Genomic DNA, 16,749 nt, shown 5'->3' on the forward strand with positions numbered 1-16,749 from the left:
GACAAGCCCTGTATTGCCATGATAGATCACTTCGTTGGTCTTCTTTCAACGACGGAATGGAGTCAATTGTTGTCGGATAGGCTGTCGTTGTTCGCGCACAATCCACAGAAAGTGCAACCTCAAAGCCGAAGATCCCCATGGTGTTGTAGGATTGGCTCGCAGGAGCAGTCAGGTTCAGCTGCTGAGCGCGGTCGGCGTTTGTTGCGGGTGTTTCGATTGGGGGGTTCTCTGCTGGCTAGATGTCAGCACCCAGGAAAAGAAAGGAGAGTGCTCATCAGAGGTCGATATATAATCAAGGCACATTTCCAGGGTCTCGTTTGCCATGTCGACGACCGTTGTCGGTCAGTTCTCAAGAGATGCTCGATATGTTGAATCCATGGTGCACGCGCCGCGCCCTGGCTACAATTGCGTCGCCTGTAGTTGACACTCGACGTTCTCGTGGTCGATGCTTGCCCCCGGTAATGGCCGCCCTGACTTGGGGAGCACCTGGAATTTACGCACCGTATTCAGAGACTCGTATGCATGCAATTGCACCCGTCTTTGCTGGTTCGAAGTCTGTTGCTGCCTCCGATGGTATCTGGCTGTTGGATGGCGTCCGACGTAGATCAAGCCCGTCGGCAAGGAGCAGGTATAGGTCGGCACCTTCTTAAGTCTTTGGTCGAGCAATAACTTACCATCGGTGTTGTTGGGCTTGCAGGTTAAAACCACGTGCAATAGGCGTGAGGTTCTAGCCACCTAGTTCCCCAAAAGCCACTACCTCACACTTTGGACCTTGTTCTATGCTGCCATGTCGATGGCTTGAGTCCGGGGATGCCTGTTGCTGAAGGTTGATGGTTTCGAGCACGATTGAGCAGATGGATGGAAGGTTGAAGGCGCTGGCGGCTGCTTTCATCAGTTGGAGGCCTGTAGCGCCCTGCTTGCATGCCAGGCTCCACCCAGATGCGTCGCGAGATGGGTGACACGTTTCTCCCTTCTCCAAGAATCACTGGAGTTGTACGAGGCGTGTCGGGTTCGTGCGATGGCGAAGTAGGCACCCGTTGGCCCAGTCTCCTGGGAAGGGGCACACGTCCGAGTCGATCGAGGCATCGTCGTACTGCTCGCAACCGTCAGTCGTTGCGTTCTGAACACTCCTGGGCAAAGGCTTGACGCAGTACAAACAGGAAGAGGCTTGATACCCTCGCGACAGATGTTCCTCACCTTTCGACAAGCGGGCGTTGCTGTTAGATCGGTCTAGGTTGACGCTACGAGACGACGAGAAAGACTTCTTTCAACGTCAAGGCAGCCGCCACTGTTCGCACGCAGGAAACGAAGAGTACGAGATTTGTGCAAGAGAGGAGGTGGAAAACATCGACCTTCTGGCAATAAAACGACTGGATCCAGTCTGGCACACGTTGATTTGGGCAAGTCAGGTCAAAGGGGGAAAAGGCTGGCCGGTTCAGCGGCTGGTCGGGGCGTTGATGGCCACACCACGCAAGGCAGACAGCCTGAACAGTTTTGGTTGGCGGCTCTCTTCTGCCTTTGGTAAGGTGACGGTGAACACGTCAGGAATTTTTTTTCCATTGGTTTCTCTCGCCCTCTTTCTCTCTGCATCCAAGCGGCCTCTCAGTGTCCTGAGCCTGGTCCGACAGCCCCCAACCTTCTCAACAGGTCCGTCGACACGGATGCGAAAGCTCAAGCTCTGAAGATTTGTCTCTTTTCTTTTCCCTCCCTCCTGTCAGCCATTGAACAGCATGCCGAGTCACAAGGCCGATCATCTCCCCTTGGTCAATCTGAAGTCACTTGCGGTGCAGGACATCTGAGCGCCTAGGGTCCCTTGGCAACCCACCGCAGGTACTCCAACGTCACTGAAAACGGAACGCCCCACGAGCGCTTCAAGCAATGGGGGGCCGGCAAGTCGCAAGGGCTAACCCCTTTCTGCAAGGCAGGTCAGGAAGACCAAGATGCACATGAGGTGATGGCCGCAGCCCGCGAGGCCTTCTCCTGGCCATTGCCCACATTTTTGTTGGGCTTCTTTCGCGACCCAGCGTGACAACAATCCAGTTTCCGTGTTCAGTACAGGCCTCTGACGCCTCGCCCCCTTTTTTTGACGTGCATTTCGTTCGACGAACAGGCTGCCACATTACGCACTGCAGAGAAGAGGGTCAAAAGTACATCTCCAGCGAACAAAAGCACCCGCAGACGTCGAATGCTCCTCGAGCTCAGAATGTGCCGTAAATATCATCGACTCTCTGTATGTTGCTGGGTGTCTATCCACTTATCTCTTCTTTTGGGGCCTATGTCACGCCCCCACAAGCCTGTCAGGGACGGAAGCAACTCAAGTCTGGGTCTCACAGGACCGCAATCGTCACGACGTACATGGTACCAGCCCTTGCCGCCCGATGTCATCTCTTTCTAGCAGCCCTGATCAGCCGGCCTAAAAGTTGGCGTGTATTGTACCCTAGTCACCTTAACATTCATGACCAGGACTAGGGTCCTCGAAATCCTCGAAAAGGTTTGTGCTCTGACAGCTGAGGTACGTCTCTTTGTTTCGCCGTCAGCGTATTGTGAAAGCTGGATGAGATTGCCCGCCCCCCTTATAATTCCCCTAACTTCCTTGCACGGCGTCCGCGACACCGGCGTGCTCACCGCTCACAATACACTCTCTGTAGTCGGGCGAGGAAGCGGGTCTTTGACCGGCTGGCGCTGTAGAACAGAAGTAGCAACCTCGATGTGACCCCTCCCTCCCTGCTCGAACCCTGCACTCACCCGAGTCCATAGTCTCCCGTCACAACAGCCAGATCCAAGCGGCCGTAACCAGGGCATTCGAGCCAGGCACTCGAGACTTTCTTGGTGAGAAGAGAGGCTGTCAGGCAATAGCCATGCCGGCCTGATTTGTTGGTTGAGACAGACACCGCAGGAGCACCCCTCGAACCCAGCAACATTCCCTCGCCCCTCGAAATCAGAAATCACCTCCATTCTATCAGCACGCCATGCGCTTTCCTTGACGACTACAAAGAATTCACGCGAGAAACGGGAAACAAGAAAAGGCGTAAGGTTCCTTCAGAAGTTGAACATGTGGACGGGGGGGGCTCGCCGCCAGGTTCGAAAGGGACAACGACCCTGTCGCTGCTCAGCCTTGGCTGTACTAATTTGTAGTACGTTCATGTCTTGTGCTATATGCGCGCTAACAATTGCGTTGGCCGCAGCGAAGCCTTTTGTCCATTTGTGTACCCCAATCCACTCCTCTATGAGGCAAGTACGAAACAGCCTAACGTAGAGATTCTTCCGCGCTCAAGATCATGCGGCAAAACAGGGTGACAAACAGGGTACTGGTCATTAACTCTTGCTAGCCTATTCTGCGGGAGTCCTCAGGGCATTCCACCACGTCTTGCCGTCGCCGTGCCATCCACCATGCAGCGGCACACTTGTCAGTTTCAGAGCGAGAGCCAATAGCTTTCTCAGACTACACCGATCGGCAAAGAGTCAGCAGAAGACCAGCAAGAAGGGAGCTGAGAAGGGAGCCCTACGATCCCGGTGCCCCGGTCTGGTTGCCTTGTTCCTGCGTGGTGGGCGAGCCGCGAACCGTCGGGCTCTCCTAGGCTTCCTTGTCGTCCGCTGTATCCTTGCCAACGGCAGAAACAGGGGGTGGATCCACCCCCTCCTCCTCCTCCTCCTCGAGGATGGGCATGAGCTGACCGGCGATTTGACCTGAGGTTCCGGTGCCTGCGTGTTGGCGAGAGGACGACCATGGAGTACCAGGCCGGGTGGGGGGGCTGCCCTTGCGCAGGCCATCTTCGTCCGAGCCAGGGCAGCACGCGTCTCCGTCATAGTTCAAGGTTGTGTAATCGATAGCTCCGTGCACATCATTGATAGGTATGGTCGCGATGGTGCCGTCTGCAGCCCAGCCCTGGCCGCTGGGATCAGAGGGCCCGTTTGGCCCCATTGTCCCGCTGTCAGCCCTTTGGGTCCCGCTGCCAGCCCTTTGGGTCCCGCTGCCAGCCCTTTGGGTCCCGCTGTGGGAGGGTTTCGCTGGCGATGATGTTTGTTGACCGGAAGAATCCCGCATGGCTGAGGATTGCTGTGCTCGAAGTAATGGGTATGGGGAGGGCAGAGACGAGTAGGATGAGAGCTTCTGGAGTTGTCAAGGGGGAGCATAATGCTGAAACTCATTGTCCATCTCATGTCATCTGGAGTGAGGGTGCACCTCGGATTTTATGTTTCCTTATTGTTCTTCGTCAAGTTCACCGACTTCAGCTGTCCCCGTTGCGTTTTCTCCTTTCTCATCGTGGGCACAACGCCCACCAGACACGTCGTGGGCCTTTTCTGTGCGCTCCGCAAGACTGGCGAGCGCAGCGACCGGGGATAGGGGACACTAACGCCTCCCGTCCCGCCATGGACCTGGTCGTTCCCGCAACAAGAGCGTTCTGATCATCATCTGGGCAGGATGGGCGGCAGAGACGGATCAGACCAGGGCATGTCGATCACGCCAGGACCGCCCGGGCAGGCCCTGGTTGACTCCGCAAGAAGGTAAAGACAGAATGGGTTATGATGGTCAGAACTCATGAAAGCTGGCTAGCTTGAGATATGACCAGGAATGTGCCCGTGTACGAGTCCAGATACAAGCCGGGGTGGACGGGTCAAGCGGGTTCGGGGCTCATGTGCTACGATCTGCCACAATACCCTGTACTACCGTCGACGCCACCAGAGACGAAAGTTTTACCAGGGACTTACTATCACAAGGGGGGCACTCCTATTCCCAGCCGGAACCCTGGGTTGGTAGCATTTGGGGGCCGGCCGTCGTGTTTTGTTGGCACTCAAACGTGCGGACGGCAGAGATTCATCCCAATAGTGTCATGCACGATTGTGTGCGCAGGATGAATTGGACGGACGTGCACGGGGCTGGCGACGAGTGACGTTGAGCTTCAAAAAGATTAGTCAATATCTTTAATCTGGGGGATTTCTTTTGTATTGGCAATGTGGGCAGGAGGCGCCACCGAGGACGAAAGCTGCCATCGATTCCTCGGGTGTTCGATGACTGAGGCCGTCAGGTTTCAGACGCCGGCAAACCGGTGAGAATCCGCGGGCACGACTGCAGCTGTAGTGCTCTGCTCTGCGTTCGCGTGTTTTCTTCAGCAATTCCTGGGCATGATGGCGTTCGAAGTACGGCATTGATCGTGACTCGATCTCATTGCTTCATTTTCCCACTGTTAGGGATACAACGAGCTGCCATCTTCCTTGAGCGTTCGTCTCTCAAATCGGGATCACGTCTCCTCGTTTGTCCGGAGAGCGCCCTCTGGCCTGTATGCGAGATGGCCCTTGCCCTGTATAAAGAGCCATTGTCTCTCCTAACCCCGATGAGATGGGTGTGTGGGGTGAGGCCACTGAAGGCAGGTTGATGGTCAGAACTTCAATTCTACATGCGTGTTGGGTGGAGCACAACTCGTGCGCTACTTCACTCCATTTGCGAGCCCCTCCTTGGTTTGCCACTCATCCTTGAAGTCTCAAACTACTGTGGAAGGTGGCGCGGCTACCTCATCAGGCGCATTAGGAGGAGGGCCCTGCCTTGGGAGGCGACTGGGAACCATGCTTCCGCTCAACAAGGCTATCTACAGCCTCTGTAAAAGGAAGGTCTCACACTGGAGGTCAGTGTGTCTCAGGCATCACGCAGCAAGGGGTGCCATTGAGCGAAGAGAAGGGTCAGAGGGCTGAGGAAGGAAACCGGCTCATTGGAGATCGGCGCCATCAAGACCTTGCAGTCTCCTCTGCGGGCTCAAGCTACCCTAGCCAGGGAGGGGTGCACTCGGCCGTTGGTGCCCTTCTTGACAGCAGCCATGGTACACGTCCAACCGAAAAGCACAGACAGCGTGCCGACTTGTGCGCTGCTCGGTGACCTGTTTGGTTGCGTTGGCAGTTCGAATGTGGTGCAGAACATGGGTCTGCATGGTGTTGCAGTAGCGAGCAGCGGAAGGGGCTCAACAACTACGAGGGGTCGCCGTGTTGCAATGTGCCGAGCCGCTTGAGAAGACCTGGTTGGGGGTGTTCAGGAGCACAAACAACGTCAAGCCTGCCTTGGCGGCTGTTTGGGGCATGGCTTTTTGTTTCTCTCGGTAGGCGTTCGGGACGGTGATCCACCACGCGCGTCCGTGTCCTAAGATTGCTCCCCAAAAAGCACGTCACGTCTTGACGGGGAGGCGGGGGGACGGAGACGTGCCAGCCTCATCGCACGACTGACCCTGGCGCCCTACGGCACCTAGTCATTGCCTTGATTGCTGGGGTGACATCGGCTCACGGCGGGCGTCTTTCGTGCCCTGTCACTCACATGCATGCCTGCCTGCCTGCCAAAAGGAAATGGCGTCTATAGACTCAAGTAAAATTTCCATCTAGATCGATCAAGTTCTGTGCGGTCCGTCTAAGGGTATCATCATACCGCACCGTGGCTATCGTACACCGACAAGCAGGCCTGTCTAGCTCGCCGCCAAGATCTCCGCCGCATCCGGCGCGGAGCTGTGGTCTCGCTTGCCATCTGACGCCCGCAGCACCTCAGCCTGCCTCTTCAGCCGCTCGGCCTCCCTCTTGTTCTCGTGGCTCACATAGGTGCCATACCGAAGCGTGCCCAGCGTCAGCACGGCCATGAAGAGGATACCCAGGACCGATCGCCGGATGAGCACCCAGCGCAGGCCTTCGATCTCCGACTTGGCGTCGCTGCTCAACGAGATGCTGATCTTGTAGTTGATCTGCTGAATCTGCAGGCCTGTGTCAGTGTCCGACAGGGTGTTCTCTGCTGCACAGAGAGAGAGGGAGGGGGGCCGCGGTACGTACAATGCTGTCGACGCCCTTCTGCTCCTCGCTCACGGCAATCTTGCGGTCGTTGAACATGCCGCGCACATTGTCGTTCAGCGTGAGGACCTCCTGGCTCAGCGACTGCGTCAGGATGTCCACCTCGTGCTGCAGCAGGGTCCGCTGCTGCCTCATCTCCTCGTCGGCGATGCGCTGGTTGTTCTTGACCTCGGTGCTGAGCTCCGAGCACGCGGCGCGGAACAAATACGTCTCCTATCGAACTGTGTCAGCACAGGTTCAGCCCTGCTCTCGCGCGGCGCCGACAAATGCGCGGCGCCCCCTCCCGGAGGCAGCCACGTCCACTCACGTTCTCGACGTCGCTCTTGCTGACGAGGCTGTCCTGCGCCACGTCCAGGTTCTGCGCCAGGATCCGCCGCACGGCCTTCATCACCGACGTGGCCTGCACCTCGGTGTACCCGCCGGCCTGGAGCTGCCGCACGAGCGAGTAGCTGTCAAAGTGGTGAACGTAGGGCGGCGGCGACAGGTGAGGGTGCTGCCGCGCGCCGCCCTCCTCGGTGCCGGGGTCGGGCATCTGCAGCATGGCCTCCAGCGGTCCGCTCTTCTTCGCATCCTGGCGCGCCTCCTCGCGGGAGTCGGACGCGGCCGCATCCTTGCCTTCGACGTCGGACTCGGCGTTGGTGTCGGCGGGGGCCTTTGCTGTTGGAGGTGGCGGCTGTGCCTCGGCGGCTGGCTCGGTGATCGTGGTGGTGGTGGCGGCGGCGGCGGCGGCGTTGGCGAGCTCCGGGTCCTTGGTGAGCGCTTCGGGGCTCGGAGGCGCGAGGGGAGGCCTCATCTCGTCATCTTCAGCCGGCGCGGGCAGAGGCTCGACGGCCTTGCCGTGGCGGCGGGCGACGGGGGCACGCGGTGCGAAGGCTGTCGAGAAGACGGCGCGGTGGCGTTTGGGGTCGGCGTAGCGCTTGCGGCATGACCTTGTGGCCTGGGCAACGCCGGTGCCGACCCGTAGAGGACGGAACAGAGGCGGGTAGAGAAAGGTCAGGCGCACTGTCGACATGGTTGTGTTGTGTGCGGGTGTTCGAAAAGGAATGGCTGAGCCATGCCTTGACCATGACGTTGGACAAACATGGATCGAGACTCGGCACTTGCCTCTGGTTGGGTCGGTCCGATGACCGCTAAGGCGGAGAGGGATCAATCACGTGGCAGCGGGAGCGGGTCAACCAGCATGGTAATCAACATGACGCTCTCTTCTGAGGACTTTGAAGATCTTTCGAAGAACTTTTGAAGAAGAAGAAGAATTAGCAGCACCACTGTCAACCGGCAATGGACTTGCGACATGTCACGCCATGGCAGACCCAATGGTCTTTGGGGGCGAAACCGATGTTCTCTCGATGCTACTTCCTGCCGCCCCCCCCCCCCCCAACGTCCCTCCCCACTGTCTCCAGCACAGCAGTTTTGTGCAGGCCCCTCGCATCCGCTACGCGACTACAGGAATGGAGAGTGTATGGTCTGGCCCGCATCTGCTACACGACTTCAGAGATGCAGAGCGTGTAGTCTGGTCCGGGTCCTCCTCGGAGATCTCATCTTCAGGATGCGACCAAGATGAGCCCGACACGTTGAGGGCCTCGTCGTTCTTTGGCGACTTCTAGCTGCCAACGTTCCCGACAAGCTCTGCAGTCTTTGTGGTCGCTCGGCCATTCAAAGAGCTCGGAGTCTTGATGTTGTCAAAATCCCTCTGCCGACAGTAGTTCTTCGCGTTCTCGCCCCCGAAATCTTCTTCGAGCCAAGCAGTGAACTTTTGCTCGTCCTTGAAGTAGTCTAGATGAATTCATCCCTCGAATTGGTCGATTTCGTCGACTGCGTACCAGTCGATGGGTGAGACGGGGTGTGGCAGTAGTTCGACCACCGGTGTGTAGTTGACTTCCTTGCACCCAACGGTGGCAAGCTTCCAACCACCAATGATGACGACGCGGGATTTCGATACTGCGTTGACGACATTGGCTGGCGGTGGGCAAGAGATCATGACGTGCTCGGGCATGATGTTACCGTAAACGACTCCAGTGTGTCGCATTTTTTTGACTCCATGTCAAAAAGTTCTTTCATGACTAGCATGCGCTGGGTATCGTTTATCGCATGAGGGCCCGGGACAAGCGCAGGGATGCGGTTGTACGGCACGGTACACAATGCACGCATCGTCGAGCCGTCAGTGTACCACAGGAGAATGAGGCACACGGGTCTATACTTGCCCGCGATGTGGCTGCGCATGGGCATCGTGCAGGCGCCGTAGTACTTTGGTGCGAATTGGCCGTCCGTCCCCATCGTCTTGAAGTGCTGGTAGACGACGACGGCGGCCTCCCTGCTGAGATCAATGTCCGCCTGCGTGACAACATCGCTGGCATACGGGAGAGCACAGCCCAGGAAAGGGTAGTAGAGCGGGTTGTAGATCTTGGCAACAACGCGAGCTGGGATGCCTTTGTTCATCTGGCCCAGATTGAGTTGACAAACGACAACCTGTGAGCCCCTCTCCTTGGTGGTCTTATGGTCTTCTCGATGGTCAGACCGATGTGCTGAGAAGACTTGGCACCATCATCCGTTGCCCATGAGACACCACGGGGAAGACACTCGGCGACCAGCTGGCTTCTTGTCTTGTGCTGCTTGATCAAGGCATCGCCATCGAAAGTCGAAGAGGGATCAGACGGGCGATAGTAGGAAGGACCATCGAATGGTTCAGGCGCCTCGTGGGGAGTGATCATCAACTTGCTGCCTTGGTGCTAGGCGAAGTCTTGAGCGTGGTAGGTGTCCAAAGGAGGCATCCACGGATGGTTGGCCATGACCATGTCGCTAGAGCAGGAGGTAAGTCAGCGAGAACCGGGTCAGGGGGTATCGTATGGAAGGCGCGACCTGACAAGTCTTGCGTTCGTATGGCTAAGGTCTTGGGAGGTGCTGAAGTAGGCTGGAAGAGGTGATGAAGAGGACGACCCTGCTGGCAAAAGGTCAAGTTGTCAGTAAAAGCAAGATGTCAGCAAAAGAGAAAAATGAGTTGCTGTCAGACAGTGAAGGCCAAGAAGGCAACGTGGAAAGTATTGTTTCTTGTGGAGGGGAAGGCGCGTTCAATATCAAGAGGCGTGCGGACGACAATTGTATGTCTGGCGTGTAGGGCGCCCCAGGTATTCAGATACCTGGATGAATGTCTTGGGTTGCTCATTGTGTCACGGGGAAGGAAGAGTGAGTTTAAGCCTCGCAAGTTGCCCGCCGCTCGCCGTCGCTTCTCAACATGTGCAATTTATGTCAGTAGAGTTTCGTTCATTTAAATATCTATGATTAGAGGCCCTGATATCCTACACTATATATTGACATGCCGTATCTAAAGTGTTTCTGTTTCTGTCTTGAGATCTGATCAACTCAGTGGAAATCAGTCGCGGAAGCAAAGTAAGGCAGGCCATACCGGGCTCCATAAACGTAGGCAGGGAGGCGAGAGACTGTCACCTGAGTTCTTTGATTCACTGCCTTTCCATTCACTATACGTCCCTACTGCCTTCCGTCATAAGATAATTGGCAGCCTGTAATGGCCGGTTCATGACCATTCTCGAGGAGTTTCCAGCATCTCCATTCACAACCTGCCCTTTTTCGTGTTTTTTGTTGGGTTGTACAAACAGGGAATGCTCGGACACCCTGACTAGGATAGCTGCCTTTCCAAGATGCCGGGTTCTCGCAGCTTCGAGCTTCCACGCTTTCCGGCACCTGCTCGATATATCTTCTGCTCACTATGACTCCTGCTTATCAAAGTCTGGCTCGTCTTCAAGCAAACAACGTGAGTATCATCTTTGACGTCAGCCTTTCTCTTGTCGCAAGCCTCCATGTCATTGAAAGCTGATGAAGAGAAAACCGAATCAAGCCTGCCAACGCCAGAATGGCCTTGGCGTCTGCCGTCACAATCCTCAGCCTCGTCCACGATCGGATTCGCCCCGAGAAACTCTTCAAGGAAGACACCGACGATCCGCCCCTACATAGCGCTCCCCAGAGCAGTACCAGTTGGTCCGCCGAGCTAATGAAGCCTGCCGTCGTGGCTTTGGAGCGGCCGGTCGAAGACTACCTCCGCATCTACGCCAGCTTTTATAACGTCACCCAGCAGCGGGCCCCTTCGGGCGAGCTCGCGAACAACGTTCAACAGATCTGAACCCGCCTGAACACCGAACATCACCTCGTGACCGTTCACTCCGCATCGATCAGCGAAAGCGATGTCGTCCGAGAGTCTGCCAAGCACATGCTACACCCGGTGCATCAGGTCATGGTGCTATTCGGCGCAGTGAAGAGTGCGGGCCGCCATGGCGGTGTTCATTTCGAGGTCCGCACCATCGGCGAAAGCGAAGTCACTTCCAAGGATGGAGTCACGGCCAACGGCGCGCCTGCCATGCTGGAAGGCCACCCGGACATGCTGTTGGTACGTTGCGCGACCGGGCAGCAGCCTGTCAATTCCGGTGGCCGCCGCGGGCCTGCCGAGGAGATCCCTACTGACGACCGGCCGTTATTACAGGACAACGATAGGAGCTATTCGGGAGGGCAGTTGACGCTGCAGGCTCTGCTGGGCTTCTTCTTCGAAGCCATGGAAGATACCCCCCGCGACAGCAAGCCGGATGGAACTCTTGGTGTTTGATACCAGGAAACAACCAGGACTGCTGGATGTCGACGATACCATCGGAGGGCGCCGGGGGACATGGACTGCCGGGTGGTGTGGGCTACGGGAGGCGCGCCGGAAAACGGCAAAGCATGGTTGTCATCGGGAGTGCAAGTGAACAGGACGGCGATGGCCTATGTTGCGATGTGCCCTTCTTGTTGGTTAGCCCTGTAGTCCAGTCAATCATATGACTCACACATGGCCTGCTCTCGTTGCATTTGTTGATCGATTGCGTGAGTGAAGTTGAAGAATATAAAGGTATCAGGCCAAGGGCCTGGATCAGGGAAAGCAGATGGTTCGTATTTCAATCGGCGTGCTGGTACTGTGACTTCAACTTGTCGGTGCTATTGTGTACAGCCTCGACTTTGCTTATGAACGGTATCTTATTGCTGGTCGATCGGTGAGAAGGCGCCGCTCAACGTCCAAAGTATAACCCCTCACATTGCCCCCCCCCCCACCCCTCCAGGAGGTCTCGTTCCCTGGAACTCGTGATGACTTCATTTTTTGTTCGCCGACAGTGTTTCGCCCTGTCCGTTTTCGTCTTCGCCTTTGAGGGCCGATCGTACAGCTCGTACGCCCAATCGTAGATGGCAGAGTCCTGGGCATCGGCTCCCTTGCAATAGGTAGTGTACGCCGGCTAGCGAACGGCAATAGGTTACTCTATAGCATCGACAGAAAGAGGCTTCATGTCAGGGAGCCCTGCGGTTGTTCAGGGGCCAAGGGTTACGAAAACGTGCATATCAGGACTGCGGAGGGCTGGCAGGGCGCGAGTCGAGGACGTCTCGATGGGCGAGGTATCGGGTACGTTGCTTAGGGTCATGGTTTATTAGGTTGGTCGAGCTGCTCTGTCAGATTAATCGTTACTCGGCGCTAGGTATACTCGGCCAGGCCCCTGAGAGGTTTGGCAATCTTCTTGTATTAGCAGGCACCGAGAGAGGTTTCGGCGTATCCACGGAGAGATAAGCCCCTTGGTCGTATTTACAATAAATGCACTTGCTGGACGAGCTGCCAGCTACGCATTCCACGCTGGGCTGAGACGCTAGCTTGCCCGACGCAATGCTCTCACGGAGGGTGCTAGAGCTCTTCGCACAGGTCAAGGTATACTGACGTGATCTTGATTTGCATACTGCAGTGGTACTACACGAACCGAGATTGGCATCATATGTCAATGCGGCTATCAATGCTAGACACGCCATTACTACATATTCCCATGTACCAGTGCACCCCCCCTCCCAGCTACTAGTGTATACCATTTTAATGTCCCAGCCAAACCGTTCAACCCATCGTGGCAGCCGTAACAGGGCCACCAAGCACCTTCCATACCCAAACCCCAAGACCGTTATGAAGGACTGCCCGACATACCCCTCGATCTCACGGTGAGACAATGAAACCCAAAAGAACACGTGGTAGATGAAAGAGGAAAAAAATAGAATCCGTATCGTCTTGCGCCGTGTGAGTTTTGCTGTCCGGAGAGCCCGGCCGCCTCATGCTCCGGGCAAGTTGTTGTAATGGCTATATTGTCCAGTTCTCTCGCAATATTCGAGGCCGTAAATTCAAAGTGAAACTGTCGTGAACATGTGATTAGGAAGTGTAGTGACGCCATGCCCGCAAATCGGGGCCAGGCGTGGTGGCCGGTAACGGCTGTCAGAGGTGCTTGCCAGTGACACAGCCAAGTAATGTTGTAATACATTGTCGAAAAAACCCATGGTTCATGGACTGTTATGGAGATCCAACGGGAAATAATACGGCGGGGATGCTTTAGGCATCCTCGACCTGCACCTGGAGGCTAGCACCGCCTGGGTGGAGCTGGGCCTTGCGGTCCTCCTCGGCTGTCTCGCCGACGGCGCTCGCGTTCGTGCTGGGCGGGCTGCTGCTCTGAGGGCTGTTGGGCTCCATCGTCAGAACAGGTGTGGGGGCTGACGAATCAACCTGCAGAGCAGGCGTGTTCTGTCCAGACATCGCCTTGCTACTGCCTGGACGGGGAGGAGCGGGGGAAGAAGCGGCGAAGATGAGGCGGTCGATCGCAGCGATCTGGCGACCAGTGCTGGTCTTCTTTAGGGCGATGAACTGGGGCTTCATTTCCTCGATGAAGGCTTCGCGATCGCCACCATCAAGCTGGTTGAGAAGCTTCTGGATCACATAGTTGCCATACTGATCCTTCATCATCAGCTGGAGGGGGCTGGTGCCATCGGGTCCCATGGTGGTGAGCTGCTCGCGGATCGACTTGCGCTCCTCGGGTGAGCCATGTTCGATGCACTTCTCAACAACGTTGGACGCAAACTTGTGCTTCGACAGAGTCACCAGCTGTGACGTAACCAGATGAATCATCTTGGCCCGGTCTTCGGGCTTGCCATGCTGAATGACATGCTGGGTGACATAGTTGCCGTATTGATCGGTGATCAGGACCTGGGCCGAGTTGTGGAGCTCTGTGAGAATGACCTCCTTGTCTTGGTCTGTGCCGTACTCGAGCATGCGCTGAATGACACGGCACCCATACGTGTGCGCAGCGAGCTGGCTGACCTGGCCGCGGAAAGAATCCATGACAAAGTCGATATACTGACGGGGGACCAGCTCGATGACCTTCTGGACAACGTGGTTACCGTTCTGGTCCTTGACAACCTTGACGATGTCAGGCTGGAGCTCATCAACCAGCTCCGCCTGCTGCTCGACGAGCACGTGCTCAAGAGCCTGTCCGAGTTAGTTTGGTTCGTACTGGGCGACGCCAGCGCTGACATACCTTTTGTACTACGCGACAGGCGTACATCTGCATCGACAGATCCACAACCTTGCCTTTCATCTGCGCAGCCAGCACCTTCTTCTGAACCTGATTGCCGTGTTCAAAGAATTTCTGGATGACGTAGTTGCCGAACACGTCCTTCATCAGCTGAACGGCGTTTGGCTCGATCTCGCGGAAGATCTGGTCCTTCTCGTCGCTGTTGGCCGTCTCGAGCTTCTGCTGGATAAACCTGGAGCCGTGTTGGTCGCCACTGAACTCAACAACGTGGCCATAGATGTCCTTCAGATCGTAACGCTTGTTCGACTTTGAACTTGACCTGAATTCTTCCAAAAGCACGCTGCGCACGCCTTTGCCAGAGTCTTGGTCCTTGGCGGGCCGCACGGGGATGTGTCCCGTTAGAGGGTAGCCCATGGGCAGACCATAGCCAGGAATCATGGGCGCCCGGGCAGCGAAGTCGTACAGATTGGGTGGGAACTGTGCGGGATACTGGCCCGTGTAGTACGGTCCAGGGAAGAAGGGTTGAGCCTGGGGTTGCATGTAGGGCGCGGGGGTACGCCTCTCCGAGTCGGGTACCATTCTCGGATCCCGGTGGGCCGCTCGCTGGCTCCAAGGATCGGTGGGATGCGGGGAGTACGACTTGGGCACGTTGGCGACACGGTAGGCGGCGGGAGCCGGGGAGTAGCGGTCGACAGACGGGCGCTTGCTGGCCAAATACTGCGTCATGTAGTCGCTGTACACGTCGGGGGCATGCTGGCTGAAACCACCAAGCCAGGGCTGCGATCCAGGGTTGAGCTGGAACGACTGCCCGTTGCCGCCGTTGGACAGGACCTGCGACAGCGCAGCGGTATCATCAAGGCTGAGGCCTTTGCTGAACTGGCTCGACAAGTCTGCTTCATCCATCCTGCCGTTGGTCATGTAACTTCGGCTGTTATTGTTGTTGTTTGTTGTGTTGCTCTGTGAAGGGAAGGACGAGGAGTGGCCAGGAATGGAGGGACGCTGGGCATGAGAGGCAATGGAGTTGCTGGGCGTATGTCCGGAGGGATAGCCAAATGTGTCTCGGAATGCGGGAGGCGAGTGGTGAGACTCCTCCGAGTGCCTCGAAGGAGGAATGCTGCCATCTCGGGAGGGCGGGGCGCCAACGGCCCCCATGGTCATGAACGTGCGTTCCTGCGAGCCGCGCTTCTCGTGCCTGGCGAAACCGCGCTCCGCCTCGTAGGCGCCAAAGTTGGGACCGTAGCTCGAGTTCTCCTTCTCCTCCTCGAGGAACGACTTGGGTCGTCCATTTGCGAAACGCGCTTGGCCGAACGCTCCGTTGGGATTATCGAAGAAGAGGTTGTCGCGTGTACGGGTGGGCGACGTGCTGCCTGACGTCGATCTGGTTTGCGTGGAGTCGGGGTTCCACGGCCGCGTCGTGGTCCACGCAGAGGTGTCGGCTTGCGAATCGGGAATGAGAGCACCAGACCCTGTGGGCAGGGCGTTGTCGGATGCTACGACGGCGGAGTGTTAGCCAAGCTGCGCGGTAGATGCGCTGCATTGCCTGCAGTGAGAGACGTACCTCGCTTGCTCCCTTGGTAGGCATTCTCCCAAATGCCCTTTGTCGACGGGCGGAAAGACGCCATACCCTTGGCGGGGTTGTCGTCTCGTGTGTTGTTCATGTTGAAGTTTCCGAAGCCTCGTGCTCGTGCCTAGTAAAACGAGCGCCAGCGTCAGTAATCGAGCAGCGGATTGCACATGAGCAATGGAGATGTAGAGGCAGCGTTGCGAGGATGGAAAGTTCAACCTGCGTCAGCGTCGCACAGGCTTGGGGCTTCCGTGCCGAGCCAGCGAATCAAGCCTTTGAATCGCTGGTGCGCTAGGGACCGGTCTTGCGGGCGCGCGGCCTCGGACGACTCACGCCCCTCGCCTCCCTCTGCTCCATCCTCCCTTCCCAGTTGTAGACTGTCGCTCGCTTAAGGGGGCATGTTTGACTTACCGCGGTTGTCATTATGTTGCGTTACTTGGAAGGGCGGGAGAATTGAATCACTCTATCGTTGAAAGTTACGCTGGTCTAGCCAGCTGGGCAAAGACCTTGTCCTAAGTGGAATTGCGATGTACGTGCGTCTGTCGCGGGCGTGCTTTGCGACAGCAAATGTGGGCTTCGAAGATCAAAATCAAGGGCAACCTGCGCCTAGTGTTTGGTCGTCGTCGTGGTGAACAGCGCCGGTCTATTATATACGCTCTTGTTGTCTGCGCTCCGTGGCAGAAGGGCGAAAGTAAAGTAATCCGTGCGTAAAATCGCTTCTCTTCGTTCTAACGTCGCAAAGAGCGGTGGCTGTCAGCTTGGTACGGGCCCTGGGGGCTGAAAATCCGTGAGGGTGCGACGATGCCGTGTGTGCGTGTATGTGGGTGGGCGTGGCTTCGGAGATGTGCAGAGGCGGGTGGACAGAGACGAGACGAAATGTTCGCAGGGGGAAGAGTTTGGGGGAGATCTGGTTCTAGTACCACAACTCGTGGTCCTCTGTGCAGGCTCGGCTGGCGATGCTCGAGGTTGATTGAGGGCGACCAGGGGGGTTGCAGAGGGCAGAAG

At 56.8% G+C, this 16,749-nt stretch overlaps 5 protein-coding genes across 5 annotated transcripts; 1 reads left to right on the plus strand and 4 right to left on the minus strand.

Annotated features, from left to right (window-relative positions):
- Nucleotides 1–3,574: 3,574 nt before the first annotated feature.
- D7B24_001901 (uncharacterized protein) lies at nt 3,575–4,045 on the minus strand (the record flags this gene model as incomplete). Its single annotated transcript, XM_028636120.1, has 1 exon — nt 3,575–4,045. The coding sequence occupies one exon, from the start codon at nt 4,043–4,045 to the stop codon at nt 3,575–3,577; it is 471 nt and encodes a 156-aa protein (XP_028491581.1).
- Nucleotides 4,046–6,443: 2,398 nt separating this feature from the next.
- D7B24_001902 (uncharacterized protein) lies at nt 6,444–7,828 on the minus strand (the record flags this gene model as incomplete). Its single annotated transcript, XM_028636121.1, has 3 exons — nt 6,444–6,722; nt 6,799–7,029; nt 7,124–7,828. 3 exons carry the CDS (start codon nt 7,826–7,828, stop codon nt 6,444–6,446), a joined length of 1,215 nt encoding a protein of 404 aa, XP_028491582.1.
- Nucleotides 7,829–8,790: 962 nt separating this feature from the next.
- On the minus strand, nt 8,791–9,252 carry D7B24_001903 (uncharacterized protein; the record flags this gene model as incomplete). The annotated part of the gene is made up of 1 exon (XM_028636122.1): nt 8,791–9,252. The coding sequence occupies one exon, from the start codon at nt 9,250–9,252 to the stop codon at nt 8,791–8,793; it is 462 nt and encodes a 153-aa protein (XP_028491583.1).
- A 1,429-nt stretch (nt 9,253–10,681) lies between these two features.
- On the plus strand, nt 10,682–11,425 carry D7B24_001904 (uncharacterized protein; the record flags this gene model as incomplete). Its single annotated transcript, XM_028636123.1, has 3 exons — nt 10,682–10,933; nt 11,057–11,212; nt 11,306–11,425. The coding sequence occupies 3 exons, from the start codon at nt 10,682–10,684 to the stop codon at nt 11,423–11,425; spliced, it is 528 nt and encodes a 175-aa protein (XP_028491584.1).
- A 1,779-nt stretch (nt 11,426–13,204) lies between these two features.
- PUF3 (mRNA binding protein puf3) lies at nt 13,205–16,167 on the minus strand (the record flags this gene model as incomplete). Its single annotated transcript, XM_028636124.1, has 4 exons — nt 13,205–14,134; nt 14,184–15,670; nt 15,739–15,868; nt 16,156–16,167. 4 exons carry the CDS (start codon nt 16,165–16,167, stop codon nt 13,205–13,207), a joined length of 2,559 nt encoding a protein of 852 aa, XP_028491585.1.
- Nucleotides 16,168–16,749: the final 582 nt, after the last annotated feature.

This window comes from Verticillium nonalfalfae (genome assembly GCF_003724135.2).
Source record: "Verticillium nonalfalfae strain VnAa140/NRRL 66861 chromosome Unknown scaffold_141, whole genome shotgun sequence".
Classification (NCBI taxonomy): domain Eukaryota; kingdom Fungi; phylum Ascomycota; class Sordariomycetes; order Glomerellales; family Plectosphaerellaceae; genus Verticillium; species Verticillium nonalfalfae.